This window comes from Medicago truncatula, chromosome 3, assembly GCF_003473485.1.
Source record: "Medicago truncatula cultivar Jemalong A17 chromosome 3, MtrunA17r5.0-ANR, whole genome shotgun sequence".
Lineage (NCBI taxonomy): Eukaryota > Viridiplantae > Streptophyta > Magnoliopsida > Fabales > Fabaceae > Medicago > Medicago truncatula.
This window is the reverse complement of record NC_053044.1, coordinates 600050-616826: the sequence shown is the minus strand read 5'-3', so window position 1 is coordinate 616826 and position 16777 is coordinate 600050. Positions and strand designations below refer to the sequence as shown.

The 16777-nt window shown below is 32.4% G+C and overlaps 2 protein-coding genes across 2 annotated transcripts; both read left to right on the top strand.

The window, feature by feature from the left end:
* The first annotated feature begins 428 nt into the window (after window positions 1-428).
* Window positions 429-6520, top strand: LOC25488453 (glycerophosphodiester phosphodiesterase GDPD4). Its single transcript, XM_013603308.3, has 7 exons — window positions 429-841; window positions 1046-1143; window positions 1437-1497; window positions 2392-2472; window positions 2642-2734; window positions 4210-4299; window positions 6016-6520. Exons 1-7 carry the CDS (start codon window positions 590-592, stop codon window positions 6310-6312), a joined length of 972 nt encoding a protein of 323 aa, XP_013458762.1. The 5' UTR covers window positions 429-589; the 3' UTR covers window positions 6313-6520.
* A 4681-nt stretch (window positions 6521-11201) lies between these two features.
* LOC11418373 (uncharacterized) lies at window positions 11202-15730 on the top strand. The gene is made up of 5 exons (XM_003598044.4): window positions 11202-11492; window positions 12695-12765; window positions 13479-13584; window positions 14243-14375; window positions 15335-15730. Exons 1-5 carry the CDS (start codon window positions 11416-11418, stop codon window positions 15497-15499), a joined length of 552 nt encoding a protein of 183 aa, XP_003598092.2. The 5' UTR covers window positions 11202-11415; the 3' UTR covers window positions 15500-15730.
* The last annotated feature ends 1047 nt before the right edge of the window (window positions 15731-16777 follow it).

Genomic DNA, 16777 nt, shown 5'->3' with positions numbered 1-16777 from the left:
TCAATTCCTAAACTACACATGCAATCATCAAATTGTCAATATTTAAATCAACCCTAACCACATGCAAACTACTCTAATTTAAAAAAAAAATCAACCTAAACAAATTAACATTATGATTAAAATGATTGACACAACTTACTTGTGATAATGTGCAATTGATTTGCTTGCAATTCGTGAAAATGGATTTGGTGAAGATTGGAGAAAAATTGTGAATTTTGTGAAGTTTTGGAAAATGGGGAAGTTCTGGTTCTGCGTTCTGGTTTAGTTCAGATTTCCTCGGCAGTTAACTGCAGCCGAATTTACAAAACTTCGGCAGTTAATTGCCGAGGAGACAAAAAGGTAAATTACTTGTGTGGAAACCGAAATGCAATGGTCAACAACAATTCTCTTTTCTTTTTAATCGGTGAAATTGTCTAAATATTAAGGTTAGGTGAGAAGTGAGAGTATGCTTATTCATTCCTGGCCATTCCAATTTAAAGGATTAACGAGTGTGAGTGTCTGAATTGGGGAATTATGTTAAAGTAATGAAAAACAACAGAAAATTAGAGATATAGAATTCATTCATTCAACCACCAATCAAATTACAACAATGTTGTATAGATCAACAAGAGATTCTTTAAGATCAAGAAACTCTAAATCAAAATCAATCTCAATAAGAAGATTATGTTCACGAAAGGTGATGATTTTGTGTCTCATCATTGTAGCTATATTGCCACCAATCTTCTTCCATTTCCGTCTCCGTCGTTTTCATCAGATTCAACTCAAGAGATGTGGTTGGGTTAATAATCCTCCTCTTGTTTGTGCTCACGGTGGTGATTCTTCCAACGCATCACCTAACACCGTAAGTTTATACACTCTGTAGCATGACACTTGAAATTGAACACGTATCTGTGTCCGACACATATGATTACATTTTTTTTTATAGGCAAATGCATTTATGATTAAATTATTAAATTAATACCGGTGTCAATCTGTCAGTGTCGTATCAGGTGTCAGAATTTGCACTCTTTTATTTTTTTAGTTGAAATGTAAATGTGTTTTGTAGATGGCCGCGTATCGATCTGCTCTTCAATCTCGAGTTGATTGTATTGAGATTGATGTCTCTCGTTCTTCAGATGGAGTTTTGTTCGCTCTACATGACAGGTACATATGTTAAAGTTTATTTTCACAGTTTGTATTTGTTTGAGTAAACCATCAAATTCGTCTCCGACTTTGTAGGGCACTCTCAGGTCTCAAATACGTCTTTGTGATTATGAATATTTTATAAAAGTCCTGATTATGTTAAATTTTGCTCATTTTGGGAGTATGTTAGAGGCACTTGTAGAAGTAGCTTTATAGAAGCTACTTCATTTTGATTTTGCTCATTTTGATTGATCTCACTGGTAGAAGTAGCTTTATAGTCACTTTTGGGCTTAATTCTCACATGATGCAGGCAGGGATTTGCAGCGGTTGTCTGGAAACACTAGTTCTAGAGTTGGTTACATGAGCTCAAAACAGGTGACACTTGAACATCATTTATTGTCTTCAATTAGTTAGTTTTGTTATCATATGTGTTTTCAGTTTGTCAATTAGGTGTATAAAATTACTAGTGGAAGACATACTTAAGAATGTTTTTGAAGTTTCAATATATTCAAGGACTACACTGAAACCACCTCATATATTTTTGGACCATAACTTCTGTTTCTTGTAGTTTATATTACTGAGTTTGTCTATTTATCAGTTGTTTGCTGATGCGTTTTGGGCAGCATATCTACCTGCTGTGATTGCCATGAAGTTTTTCAATCCACCATTGTAACTAATGGTAGTTTAGTAATGTTTCACAATTACGAGTGATATTTGGGTTTAAACAATGTTAGATATAAAATATCATTCATTTGTCATCACCAAAAAGTTTAACATTATGTATATTTAATTCTTAACAGTTAACATTTGTGTCTGAATCTCTGTTGCCATGAAGTCTAGAATTTGGTTCTTATGTCCCTCATTATTATGGGCATATGCCTTCTTCATGCTTCAAGTGCAAAGATCTCTTGCATGAGAGGGCTTGTTACCATGAAGCCATTCATTTGCCTTCACCCACGGGATAATTAGTTCATGACTAGAAATTTTGACAGTGCTCCAGTTGAATTAGCTTTAAATTTGTCATGTTATATTTTTCTTAATTGTTGATTAGTGAACTATAAGCTCCTTCAGAGTTTGTGGGATTTCCTCTGGAACCTTGATATTTTCATTTGATGAAACAGAGAAAAGAACTATTTGATCATTTATTCTGAAATATTTGATACATACATTTTTAAATCATTTCCTTTTATCCTCTTTTTTTGTTTTATTGAGAATTCAGAGGCTTAAAAATTGTAACATCGACTAAGTGTGTTCAGTTTATTTCTGTAGATAAGAGAGCTTAGTGCTTCACGCCAATCTACTGAGAAGATTAATGATGAAATTATACCCACAATTCAAGATGCTCTGACTGTACGTTTCAGAATTCATATCTATACCATTGACCCCATTTTGTATGCATGCTGTCCGTGATTGTATTAATATTGTCACTGTTGACAATTTTTTCTATATATGTTTTACCTTGTCTTCTCAACATTATATCATAATATTTATTAACTGTAGTTACACTATATTTTTCTAGATGACTGCAAGTTCTGTGCGGCAGATAATTCTAGATGTTAAAGTTGGACCCCCGTTGTATGAGAAAGGGCTCGCCAATGATGTTCTCTCTATTGTAAGTATAATTATTCCGTCCCTACCCCATTGTAAGTTACATTTTGATACAACCTCCAGGTCATGTAGAAGTTAGCTCTGCTTTGCATTCTTATTTTTCTTTTTTATACATGTTCCTTTCTCTCTTGTGGAGAAGTTAAATATGAGAGCTTTTGAAAAAACTGATTTGCAAAAGCTATTTCAACCTGTGTGCGAAATATTAGTTGAAAACCTCATTGTTAGTAATAGAAACTTTCAACCAAATGCCAAACTATCTCACTTCTCTTTTTAGCTTTAAGTGTCATAGGTATGGGCCTATGGTGATCTAATAGCCTAATAAGTTAGTTAATCGGGTAAAAGACATGTTGCCTATAAATAAGAGGGGAGCCTTAGAGATTGATATATCCTGTTCTTTGTATAGACTTCGGGCCTTTTGGGCAACCAGGAGAGCCTAGAATCTCTTGAATGCTCTAGGAATAGTCAGTAACTGGGGATTTTTCCCAATATTCGGCATATGAAATGTGAACAAAAGCCTAAGCAAAACCCCCTTATGTCTTGACTCAAGTTAAAATGTTAGTTTCTCCGCTATGATGGATTGAGTTCCTCCTCGTGTTCATCTCAATGTGAACCTCTGTGTATCTTGGCTTAAATTTAAAATCAAGTGACACACATGAGATTGTTGGAACTGGAATCTACAGGGATATAAATTACCGAGTGAAGACTGATTAATTGCTGCAAATGGCCAGAAACACAGAGTGTTCACTGGGACAGAATACAGAGAACTTTAGAATGGGTAGTTACTGATGGATGTTACAGAAGTTACATATATAGACAGGAGTTAGAGAGCCTGCCTCCTCTCTCAACCACTCAAAACCAATTTTAAAATAACCCGACGTCCCTTCTAATCTTCTCCTATTCCTTTCATTCAATTACAACGTAAGTTCTAGGCTAGGTTGGCCTTTACATAAACCTTATTAATAGGAGGCCTAGTAAGTACTGACAGAGACTCCTTGCTTATAAAAAAAAAAATACTAACAGATCTCTACCACCATCTTGTTTATTTTTCTTTGGAAAACCTAACATAATAATAGCTCCTAATTAGTCGTCGTAGCATGATTTTAATATTGATTACATATTGTGCCTCCTTGTCTTCAATTTACTGGGTCTTCTATGGCTTGTGAATGGAGGAAGGAATTAAATAATGAGGTGGTCTTAATGGTGAACCTGGCAACCTATGGACTAACTTCTTTACCAACATCAATCAAAGTAAAATGTGAGAACCCTTGCCTGCTTTGCACAACTTTTAGCTCTGCCAATGTAGCGTGTCTTGTCCTTTTAACATCACACTAGCAAGCATGCTTTGTGTTAATGCCTGATGGCAGAACTTCTTTTACTAAGTTCCATGCATAGATAATACATCATATAAGATATTTTCTTCAAAATATTTTCTAATTTTGCAGCAATGTAATTTCCAAATGTCAATACAATCTCTTCCAGGTGGAGGAGACAGGGTGCAGAAACTGTCTCGTATGGGCTAAAAGTGACAATTTAGCAAGGGATGTCATTAAACTCTCATCAGAAGTTGCGGTAAGAAGCAGTTCATTTAGCTCTATTTGCAAAATTTCTCATGTTTTTATGGCCTGGATGTTTTACCAATATATGAAAATCTTCTGTTGTCTTATGGTAGGAACTGATATCAAAATATAAACTAATAGTAAGATTACAATATAATCCCAAGAAATTCGAGGGTCTTGGTTCTCTCCCCTCCAAGAATTCGAGAGCTTGGGCTCTCCCTACCAATCCTTTATCCCAATCCCTGAATACCTTTCTTTTCCTTTGCATCTTATTTATAATACTAACTCACTCCTATAGCAGTTACATATTAGTTTAGTAGACAGGCACTACTGCAGACAGCAATTACTGCACATAAGTAACAGTTACTAATTTATAATACTATTAAATAAACAACTAGTATTCTATAACTTCTTCCCTTAGGAGTCCTATATCTAACATCTTATGTCATAGTTTCACTATATTTTTATGTTTTTCTTTAGGCCTCTTTTCAATCTAAAATGGCAAGGGAAAAGGAATGTACCTTATATTCTAAACAACTGATTGGCAGGGGAACATAAGAACAAAAAAGTGTACAAAACGTGTGGGTTTTGGCTGGAATATATTAACTTATAAACCTACTCAGCATTAACTTTAAAGCTGTTACCATTGATTTAATATAAATAGTGAATGAAGTAATGCTTGACAATAACTTAAGATTTCTTGGTAAAAGTTTGTTCACCTATCACTGTAATCAAGCTAATGGCTAATATGTGTATGAAGAAGAATAGAGAAAGAAACAAATGCAGTTTATAGAGTAAACAACCAATTTGGTCTTTGAATATGTCAGGAGGTGTCACTATAGTCTCTAAATGTATCAAAATTACAAGAACATCCCAAATGCGTCTTTTGCTAGTCAGTTTGATCCTCAAATGCGTCTTCTGTTTGTTAGTTTGGCCGTCAAATATGTCTTCTGTTTGTTAGTTTGGTCATCAAATATGTATTTTGTTTCTCAGTTTCATCCATAAAAATACCAACAGAAGAGAAGACACATGACAGAATGTTTCTTAGGGATATAACAAGACTCTTTCAGAAAAGCATGGAAGCTCTAGTTTGGTGCCTGGTCTGGTCTAGTAGAATGTTGAATATTTAGTATGCACATAGTATCAAATTGTGTTTAGAAAACTATATTAGACATTTTGTTCATTATTTTTGTTACAAGTTAACTTTCACAACTTCACGAGTTGAGTCTTGGAGATTTCCATGAGTTTGATGACAACCTTGTTAAAAATTGAGTATAACCCAGTCCAACATCGATCCAAACTATGATTCTCAGTGTAAAAATAAATAACTGTCTGTACATGTAGGAGAAGATCATCTCTCCAAACATTAGGCGCGTTTTTGTGATTTTCATGACAGACTTAATCTTAAACGGAAAGCTTGATTTTCAAAGCAAGTTAGCAGAATGAAGGTTATCTTGTCTGGAGAATGGTTGAGGGTGAGGTAGTGGAAATGAGATTTGTGTGAACACACTCTGCATGATTATAAGAACTGAATTTAAGCCGTTACATTTGTTATGCCTGATTAAATTTTGTTTTGATCAATGAGAAGTCATTTCCCCCTAAAAAAAAGAGAGAAGTCATTTCCATCATTATGCGGCTACAAGCTGGAATTTTATTGTAGACGTGTTGCTTTTATGTAGTTTTTATTGTCAACCTCAACATCCACGCAACTTGGTTTGGAATGATGCAGGTTGGCTATATAGTCATGAGGGAACCTTCTACAGGGGCTAGATCAAAATTGTTGCGGATGAAAGGTGCTGAGGTTGTTGGTGTCTACCACCCATTGATTGATGAAAAGCTTATGAAAGTTTTGCACAGGAGGAGAAAAAGAGTGTATGCTTGGACTGTTGATGATGCAGAATCCATGCAAAAGCTATTATTTGAGCATGTTGATGGCATTGTTACGAGTAACCCAACTTTACTTCAACGCCTAATGCAGGATGGCAAAACACAATGTCTCGAAGAAGGTTATTCATTACCAGCCTAACATTTGTTTCAAGAATGTATACCTCTTCTTCAAAGATTCATTGTACATTGTGATTCATTATTCTCTTGTTTACAAATTGATATTGTGCTTGGAGAAAAAGGAAGAAGAGTTGGTCTCTTTCCAATTGCAACATGCAACACTCGTAACTCAATTTCTTAAACTGTTTAGCTTGTTTTCAAATCAGATTATATAATAATATCTCCCACTACAGCTACTGAAAATTAAACTACTTACCACAACAAAAGACAATACATATTAATTCAGGAAATTATCTATACTATGAAATTCTATGATTGTTCAGAATCAGACCTCACACCCACCCTACACTGGACATAACTCAAATTGCATCAATCCATGTAAAGAACATATTATCCAAGGATGAAGAAGTCAACTAGATACTTGCATATATTGTCAATCTCCACAATAGCATAATGATAAAAAAAAAAACACACTCATAATATGTTAATCGTTGTACATTTTGATCGTTATGTTCTTACAATAGGATCATTCATTTGTTTTCAAAGAGTCAATGATAGTATGTAATTAATTTATTAATGGCTAAAATATGGACTAAAACCAAAACGAGGCATATTTGCAGGTAAAGAACTATTAATAAGTTAATATTTCGATGAAGTATATAGAATTTTGTAGTTTATAAACTTTATCATACTATTAGTGTTTGTCGATGTGGGACAAAGAAACATAAAAAAGAATAATTCAGCATCTCCTTTCGTAAGCAAGCATTTATTCACCACCGTACGTTCAATTTGCTCAGTTTCTCGCTTAAAAAACATTGAACGAATGTAGGTGATGATATTAATTTTACTGTTCAAGACATTTTCAAAGGATTAAAAAAGAATAACTTCAATCCTGCAATCACTCGAATGGAAACTAGAGCAAAGCTAAGCAAAAATGCAAATGATGAGCTTGTAGATGCTACATTGTACACGTAGATCATAGGATCACTGATATATTGTTGATGATTTTATTAAAATAGTAATTGTATAAATGTTTTCCTAGGAAATAAGATAAAGGTCATTGAAAATGAGAAGATTATGCTACTTGTTGATAACAAATCAACAGTTGACTTAGCTAATCATCCTATGAGTCATGGTAAGAGAGAGAATATTGACATGAAATATCACTTTTTAAGAGATCAAGTGAATAAAGACAGATTAGAGATTGAGTATTGCAAGTTAGAGTTGCAACTTGCAGATATCCTTACCAAACCGTTGAAGACAGCAAGGTTTGATGGCTTGAAGGGTTATGGGAATAAAGAAAGTAGCAAATATGAATTAGAAGGAGTTTTAAGATTGTACAATTTATTGTTTGTTAGGTTGGTTGTGTGGAAAGTAATCTAATTGGCATAATGGGAAGTTAGAAGTAGTTAAGAGTTTGTTAAGCTTTGAGTGTTTTTAGCAGATTAGTTACATTCGAATGTGTATGGATGCTAACATAAAAGAGTTTGTATATTCATTCCCTTGTTTATAATCAATAAGATTCATAAAAAACTCTCTTTTTCACTCACATTCTTGTAGTTTCACTTTTCTTATTCACCAAGCATTCTCAATTTTGTTCCATCACTTGTGAGGAAACCTTTTACATGGGCTAGTTCAAAATTGTTGAGAATAAAAGGTATTGAGGTTGTTGGTGTCTACCACCCATTGATTGATGAAAAAGTTTATATATGTTTTGCACATGAGGAGAAAAACGGTTGATGGCATTGTTACCGAACAGATATTTGTTTCAACACTATCTAGGTTAACTTCAATTGGTTATCAAAGATCCTTGCTATATGGGACATTTATTGAGTTAATGTGTTCTGGTTATCACAATCTTATTTTTGGTTTAAGATTTTGAAACTAGTTATTTATTAAAGCATTATTTATCTGAAAATGTAAGACAAGACTAATATGATTTTTTTTTTTTTTTGACTAGAAGATCAATATGAACCGTTAAATTTAAGATAAGAGATTAAAGATGTTCGTCAACCTTTAATTTATAATTGAAAATGACTAAAGTCAAATTCTACTGACTCAAATTTTATGTTGCTATATGTCAACTAAATTATTATTTTTTTAATATATTAGTTTATGTTTAAGTTTGAGTTGGGAGAAGATAAAATTAATTTACAAACAAAAAAAGATGTATGGTTGATATGTTATGATCAAACTTGTTGATTTCATTTTTAATATTAAGAGCTCTTATATTTGAAAATCTTTCATTTTCGTACTTCTATTTAACATTTTTCTTTTTTGGCTAAATTGCATTTTTGATATCTTAACTATTTAATTAATATCGCTTCGGTTCCTTAATTAAAATTTGATTTGTTTTGGTATCTTAATTTTCTCTCTGTTACACATTTTGGTCCTTTACGTTAGTTTTAATTAAAAAATGTTAGGGTTTCTTCACCTACTTCTCATCTTCTTCATCTTTATATCATCTCCATCAACATTCAACAACAAAAATACCAAAATTAAATAGTTAAGGGACCAAAACGATATTAATTAAATAGTTAAGGGACCAAAAACATAATTTAACCTATTTTTGTTCTCTCATTTATCCATCACATCATCAACCTAAGAGTTTAATCACATATTACCCTCTATTTCCACCCTCTCAAGTAGCAGATAGAGTGTATGTGTCTAAAAATAATTTTCCTAATGTAAAAGCATAATTTTTCATCGTATTTGTCAAAATAAAACAGTCATGGTATATACACATGCATGCATTATTATAATGGCAAAGTGATAATTCACGTGTGATATGTCCATATAGGATGCACGTGGAGCACCCTAAGATCGCAGTAATACAATACCTAATTCCCTTTTCCCAAATAGAAGAAGAGACAAAGAAATGAGTTTATCTTTTTAGACTTTTAAATACTATGGATAATTTACTTAATAAATGAGGGCGTGGGTTCAAATCCCACTTCTGACATTTTCTTTTGAATACAATTAATAAATAACTTGTTCTAATACATCATTTAGTGATTGGAACGAACCCGCTTTGCTTTCTATCTAACACTCAGATCCGCCGCCCTCCCTCACCCTCCAATTCCTTTACGATGTAGTTGCAAACCTTGGTGGTGCGACGAGCTACGCCTCCGCATCACCGGCTAGACCCCGTTTCTCTCCAGTCTCGCGGATTCGGGTGCAGAAGAGTAGTGGTTCGAGAACTGCCGGCGGCTTTCTGGTGGTTTTGCGTTTGGTTTCTGAAACGTGTCGGTGGTTGGGTTAAACCACCATCTTCGTGTATGTTACAACGGGTCCTTTCACGGCGCCGCCGCAGATTGGTACACGGTGGTGCTGTTCAGGTTCTGCTCCAAAACTCGTCGTGGTTGCACCGCTTATGTTTTTCCATATCCAGTGTTGCTTCGCGTGGGGTTCGATAGGCTAGAAATGGCTGATTTGCTTATCAGTTGGTGCACGTGGATTCACTAATTACCGTGTTGGCCGTCGAATTCACCCCATTTTCAAGCATTAGTCCGTGGTTATCTACCTACCAATTGACATGGGACTATATGGACTTGAAAGAGTTGTCAATGCTTGTTGTCGTTGTTGCAGGGAGTTGCTGGTACGTGATCCGATTCGTGTTGACGAGCGGTTCATTCGACAAACTTTAGACCCGCGCTTAATGTTAGAATTGTTTAGGGTTGGATCCACCTTGTGGATTTTTATTTTTATTTTTTCTTTTTGTCCGTTAGGGTTGCTGACTGGGTTAGGTTTTATGTCACCCAGTTTTTATGTAATTTTTCCTTTTTTTAATAATATATATGAGCAATTGACAACAATTTAAAGTAGGGGTACCAACTTAGTTGGACACTATTTTTTTTGATGTCATTTTGCTCTTGGTTTATAATTTTTTTTTTTACTTAATAAATAAATAAAATTTTCCAAACAAAATTAAATTTGTCGTATGAGTAAATTTGAAAATGATATCTGCAACTAATTTTTATTTTACCTACAAATTTACTTTATATGATTAAATTTTTTCTTGGGTAAGTTAGATATATGATTAATTTTTTTTTTTTTTTTTTAAGAATATATGATTAATTTTTTGTTGGGTAAGTTAGATAGAATTGTTTAAAACTTTAAAAAAAGTTACAGTTTTTTTCTACAATCCGTCACCAATATGCAATTGCAACACCCTATCACCCAATTTCTTAATCCATGAAAGATTCTCTTAATCCATGTAGGTTATAGTTGATTTTATTTAATATACTGATATTTGGGCCTTTTTTTTTCTTTTTCTTTTTTTCTTTTTCCTCTATCTCAAATATATAAAATATACCATAATAATAAAGATATTATGTAAACCCCTAAAAAAAATGATGTAAAAAAATTATAAAAATGATTTAATTGATATTTTTACACATATATTTAATCAAATTATATCATGTAACTATTTTAAAAACAATTCTACAGAGGTGACTATACTAATCTATATCATGTAACTATTTTAAAAATTATTCTATAGAGGTGACCATACCAATCAAGAGATCAAGTATAAATGATTACTTAACTAAAAAATAAATTGTTTAAGTGAATTAGAATTTGATTCTTAGATTAAAATTTTTTCATCCAACTTTATTTATCTTTAGTCAGACTTTAGATTAGAAGAATCTTTTTCGTATGGAAAACGAAGGATCGACACAAACTAAGTTTTAAAAGCAATTAATTTATAATATTTTGGTTTCTGAAAAAAAAACAAATAAGCTATAGTAAAATATATAACACATTGATAATAGTATTTTTTTCCTATTTAAATATAATATTTTTGACAAAAAATATAGATATGTCATTTTTTTTGAAAGGAAAATATAGATATGTCTTGTCTTATCTTATACTATATCATAAAATAAAAATTATTAAAAAAATAAATAATAATAATTAGATGTGTTTTGGTTTGGAGTTGGGGGTTTCTTGTGGTGAGAGAGAAACTCAGATTCTGTTGCTTAGAAGCATTTAATTTCAATTTTGTTGAATCCCCCCCTTTTCATTTTTTAACCTAAATTTTGAAACTTTGATAAATCTTGAATACCCTTTTCAATTTTGAAGCTAAATTTCGAAACTTTGATAAATTTTGAAACTTTGAACGAAGATGGCGAATGGGAAGATGGCGATTACCAATTGGTTCCAGAAGAAAATCACTGATCCTCTTGTTTCCATTCTTCACAGGTACTCTTCAAATTCTTCACTTTTTTCATCAATCACTGAATTATTTGCATTTTATTTCTGTAATGATTGGTTATAGTGATCTGTTTATGGATTCTAACACTTTTTGAAGGTTGTTTATCATTTCAATTATGCTTTAAAACTGATGCTGATTATGAAGTATAGAGGCTGTTTGTTAGAAATTATAACAAAAAAAGAGTGATTTTGATATTTATTTGAAAAAAGTGATTTTAGTATCAGAAAGAGATTTATAGAAAAAAGTGATTTTAGTATGAAAAAGGAATTTTTTTGAAGAAAAGTAGAAGCCATTTTGTGTTACTGTTTTCATGTTGAAAATCACTTCTTTATAAAAAAAAGTGATTTTGGGAATAAAGAAAATGTATTTTTTTAGGAAATTTTAAGAAAGTAGAAGCTATTTTGTGTTTGGGTTGGCTTATTTTTGAGCTTATGAAAAATAGTTATTCAAATCAATAAGCTTATATGTTAATTCTTAAGTTCAAACTAACGAAAATTGTATCTTCATAAGTTGTTTTTTCATAAACTACCTCAAGAAGCTTTTGAATAATGCATAAAAGCTTATTTATTTGCATAATGTGTTTTACATAAGCTGAAAAATAAGTCAATCCAAACGGTGTATGTTTGGTCCCACTTTTGGAGTAACCAAAATTGATTCTAGAGGTGCAGAGTTGATTTTGATATGTTTTGTTCCTCTAGAGAAGAATTGGTTTTACATTCAAAATTGATTCTACTGCAGCTAGAAATTGTAGCTTTAAATTCTTGAATTGATTTTTGCAGTCAAATTAATTGTTTAGCTCACTTTTACATAAATGTATCCAAACAGAAATCCATTTAGCTTCAACTTAATTTTAGCTAAAATCAATTTTACAAAATCAATTCACTCAAAACCACTTTCTTTAATTCTGTTAGAACTTCTAAAGTTGATTTTTTTTTTGTTTGAAAAAGTAGTTTTTTTAAGAATAAGCTGAAACAAATGTGCCCATAATTTCCTGGATATATATATGTTAAAATAATAAATTATTGTGTAAGATCTCTTATTTATGCTTGATATCATGTAATTATTATGTCTTTACACTGAAAAGTTAGATATGAAATGTCTTTATTGAGCATAATTTGTGATGTTTTTCACTTTGAAATCTTTGTCCTAAAGATAATTGTAAATAGATTATTTTGCTATGTTTTTTCAGAGGAGCTGAACCAAATCAGTTGGCTTTCTCTGCTGCTCTTGGCATTACATTGGGAGTATTTCCTATATGTGGTATGTTGTAATTAACCCACCTTGAATTATACCGTCATTTATGTAGGAATGCAGAGCCACATAACCATGTCTTGTGTAGTATTTGCAGCCATTTAGCATAACCAGTTTGGTTTTTTTGTCTTTATATGATTCGACATTGGGCTGGTTTGGATTGACTTATTTGAGCTTATCTACTAGCATAAGTTCTGTGAGACTGTTTTGGAGAATTTATGAAAACAGCTTACGGCAGTTTTCATAGGTTTCTTTAAGCTTAATTTCATAAGTTCTTCAAGATAGCTTATGAAACTAACTTATAGCATGAACAAAAACAATTTAACTTTATTTTATCATTTTCTATAGAAATAACTTATGTAAGCTTATACGTAAGCACTTATCACGATAAGCTGTTTATCCAAACAGGACCAGTTATGACATTGTATGATTCATGTAGCCAACCACAACTAAGAAAAATTTCTGTGTGTGTGTAGTTATAATTTCACAGACTGTATTTTCATCAACTCAAGAGTTGTAGCTGTTGAACAAAAAAAGAGAGTTGTAACTGTGTACGGATCCTCTACAGCGACTGCATAGTGCAGCACGCTGCATATCTGTTAAATTAAGTGAAAGAAAGTAAGTGCAGCCCCCTGTAGAGGATCCGAGAAAGCATATATGGATGTGAAATATGTCGGTTCTTCTGCAATATGTTAAATATGAGGCTAATGTTTTTCAAATAGGTGTCACTGTATTCCTCTGCGGAATGGCTATTGCATTGCTTGGATCATATTGTCATGCTCCAACTATGATGCTCACGAACTTTATGGCTACTCCAATAGAGTTGAGGTAATATTCTTTCAGAAATCAGAGCTATCTTTGAATATACTTTCCATTCTCTTTGCTAATCGTAATGTTTGTATTTTGTTGATCATGTTACAATCAAAATAGTTTATACAGTTATATTTTAAAAAACTTCTTTACGATACATTTTGTTAGGAGGATGCCTTCTTAGTTTCTTGTGGAAAACAAACAATTTCTAATTTAATTGCATCCAAGGAGGATGAATAGAGGCTCCCCCGATAAGTAGAACAAATGGAAGACAGTCCAATTAGGAAAACCTAAGAAAACTCGATAAAAAACTCAGTAAAACGACCTTACTCTTAGATTATCGTAAATTTTGTTTTTGATAGAGAACTATGGCGTTCATTGATCTGTGTAATCATTCCTGCCTAGTGAAGATGCTTTGATTGTTGTTGTTAAATCCTAGGAGTTTTGAGTTTACATTATATATGGTAAATCGTGTTAATACTGAAACCACAATTTTACAATCCTGTGTCTTTTAGTGTCATTGACTCATTGTTATGTCATGTCTTGGACATATGGGTTCTTTCCCACATTCTCATGTCAATGTTTGTTGTGTTTCATAATTGATGCATTTCTATGATGTTATAACTATTCTCGTGAGAAACATTGATATTGATAGTTTAATCATTTGGAATTTCAGTCTGATTGTACCGTTTCTACGCTTCGGTGAATTTATGTCTGGCGGGCCTCATTTCCCTTTAACATCTGATGCTTTAAAGAAAGTTCTTACCGGTCAAGCTTCACACGAGGTCATATTAAGTGTTGTCCATGCGGTAGGTGCCACTATACCATAATATTTTCCAGTTCATTTATTTTAAAAATACTTTTAGTTCTATGTATGTAGATGTTTACATAATACACAACCAATTTATTTTTCTTTTTACCAAATGCACATTGTACATAGGTTGAAGTTGAACTCTTGATCCTTTCGACCTTTCCTGTATTGAATAAAGAATGGTATATTTTATATGTGGTAGACCGTAGGTGGTTGTTTGGATTCCTATTAATATTCTAATACCAAATATTAGGTTTTGGACCCATATTGCCTGCAGTAATTCCACGCAGTTTCATGCATTAAACAATCCCAAACCGTTAATCTGAGATCAGACGGTTTAGATTGAACGATAACAAAATTTACTTCAAATGATATCTGCTGTAATTTGAGATCAGACAGTTGAGATCTAAAACTGCGTGGTAGAGTTATTGACCCCCATCCAAATCCATTAGATTTTGTGCCTAATTCAATTCAACCCCACTAAACTGATTTTTAAGGTTTATAATAGGCATTGCTTTCCTAGTATATCCTCTCATGCCTAACACTATCGAACTTGGTGTGTGGATAATATGGTGGATGATCCAACAACTGATAATTGCACAAAACTAACTTGTATGGTGAGGACTGAGGTGTACCAGAGCTTTATAAACTCCTTATTAGACACTATATCTAATCTATGTAGGACCGAGATTTTGCCACTTAATGAATGCACACAATCATTTTTCTTGTGGTATTCCCTAGCTGTCCTATTTATTCTTTAACCATATCCTAAAGTATTTGATTTTCTGGTTCACGAGCTTGCTTAATGTTTCTATTCCACAAAAATACCTTTATGTTACAAACTTACGATCAATTTGCCTTTTGCAATGCAGGATTTGTGCTTGATTTTCTTTCCAAAGTTTGTGCAATGACCAAATTTTAAAATTATTTATTTATTAATTTATCAAACTTTTGCAGTTATATGGGTGGCTCGCTGCATCACCTTTCATTCTTGGAGCACTATACATAGTGTTTTTACCATTGTTCAGAATTCTAGTTCAGAAATTCTCTAGTGTACCTTTAAGTCCAAAAAAGCCACTCCTTTCACACTCAGAGCTAAGGTTGAAGGTAAGAGATGTTTGACAAATATAGTAACAAGGTCATAATGATCAGTTATGCACATGTTCTTCAGTGGCACATATTGTACATATAATTTTCAAAGACTTGTTCCTGTTTTTAAGCTGAGATTCATGTACCTTATGTTGTAAAGTATGTTGTGACAAAAAATGTAGTAGATTATGTAACAATTAAAACCAGGGATTATTCAAAGTTCAAACTCTTCTGATAAGCAGGTTCATAGAGATAGAGGTATAATTCAGAAGTACGGTTAAAATTCAAGTATATTGTTGGCATATGGTCTAACAACTCTAAAGTGATTTGTTCATTTTAGAGTATAAAATGAGTAATCTCAATCATTAATGAAAAAAGCGACTGTTATTTTTACAAATTGATGATTTGGTATGCATATGAATGTAAAAATTGCTCTTCTCCCTTTCGTTTTTGCTTATTCCCTTAATTTAGCGTGAATTAACTCAGCTTGACATTTTTTAGCGTGAGTTAACTCACACTGCACTTTTAAGACCCGTTCAATAACTTTTTAAGTCTGTTCAACCGATCTTAAAAGTACCAGCGTGAGTTAACTCACACTGATAAATGCCGAACGTGAGTTAATTCACGTTGAATTAAGGCAATGAGCAATTTTGAAAGAGAGAATACCAATTTTCATGAATGTAAGTTATGTAACATAATTCATTGATTTTCCCATTCGTGTTTGAAGTGAATCACTCATTTAGAGGAATGAAGAAAAAACAAGATTTTGGAGTCACTATTTACATAAAACTTCTATATAGACTACTATTTCAAACATGTATACATGACTATTTTTTGACCCAAAAATAGTTTTTTTTTTTTTTAATTTAAAAATGTATATAAATTTAAGTAATCAAATACTCACTAGAACTACAAAAACCTACTAGGTGGCGATCCATGTCATAGAGATTTGATAAAGTTTTATGTTGGCTATCGATGCCCAATACAACCCTTTACTTTCATTCAGGCTTGAGACCGACATTGTATAGCAAGATTAACATAGGCATGATTGGTTGAGGTGCAACATAAAGACTTTTTAGGAGGACTCATCATTATCAAGCCTAAATTGTTGGCTAAATAAAACAAATAACAAGCAGAGTGTAAGCAAAATAGTTATATATTTTTTTATTTTTTTATTTTTTTTTTGAATGTGAACCTGTCTAGTTCATATCAGTATATCACTAATCAAGAAATAATCCATCACAAAGGTGATAAAAATGAATGAATGCTATTCGGATTTCCTTCATTTGCAAATATACGATGTATCAATTG

Excerpts from the sequence above, each read along its gene's own strand:
- LOC25488453 (XM_013603308.3), top strand. The coding sequence starts at position 590 with ATGTTGTATAGATCAACAAGAGATTCTTTAAGATCAAGAAACTCTAAA. Across the intron at positions 2,735-4,209 it reads CCAATGATGTTCTCTCTATT|GTGGAGGAGACAGGGTGCAG; the intron begins GTAAGTATAATT and ends AATCTCTTCCAG. Across the intron at positions 4,300-6,015 it reads AACTCTCATCAGAAGTTGCG|GTTGGCTATATAGTCATGAG; the intron begins GTAAGAAGCAGT and ends GGAATGATGCAG.
- LOC11418373 (XM_003598044.4), top strand. The coding sequence starts at position 11,416 with ATGGCGAATGGGAAGATGGCGATTACCAATTGGTTCCAGAAGAAAATC. Across the intron at positions 11,493-12,694 it reads CTTGTTTCCATTCTTCACAG|AGGAGCTGAACCAAATCAGT; the intron begins GTACTCTTCAAA and ends ATGTTTTTTCAG. Across the intron at positions 13,585-14,242 it reads GCTACTCCAATAGAGTTGAG|TCTGATTGTACCGTTTCTAC; the intron begins GTAATATTCTTT and ends TTGGAATTTCAG.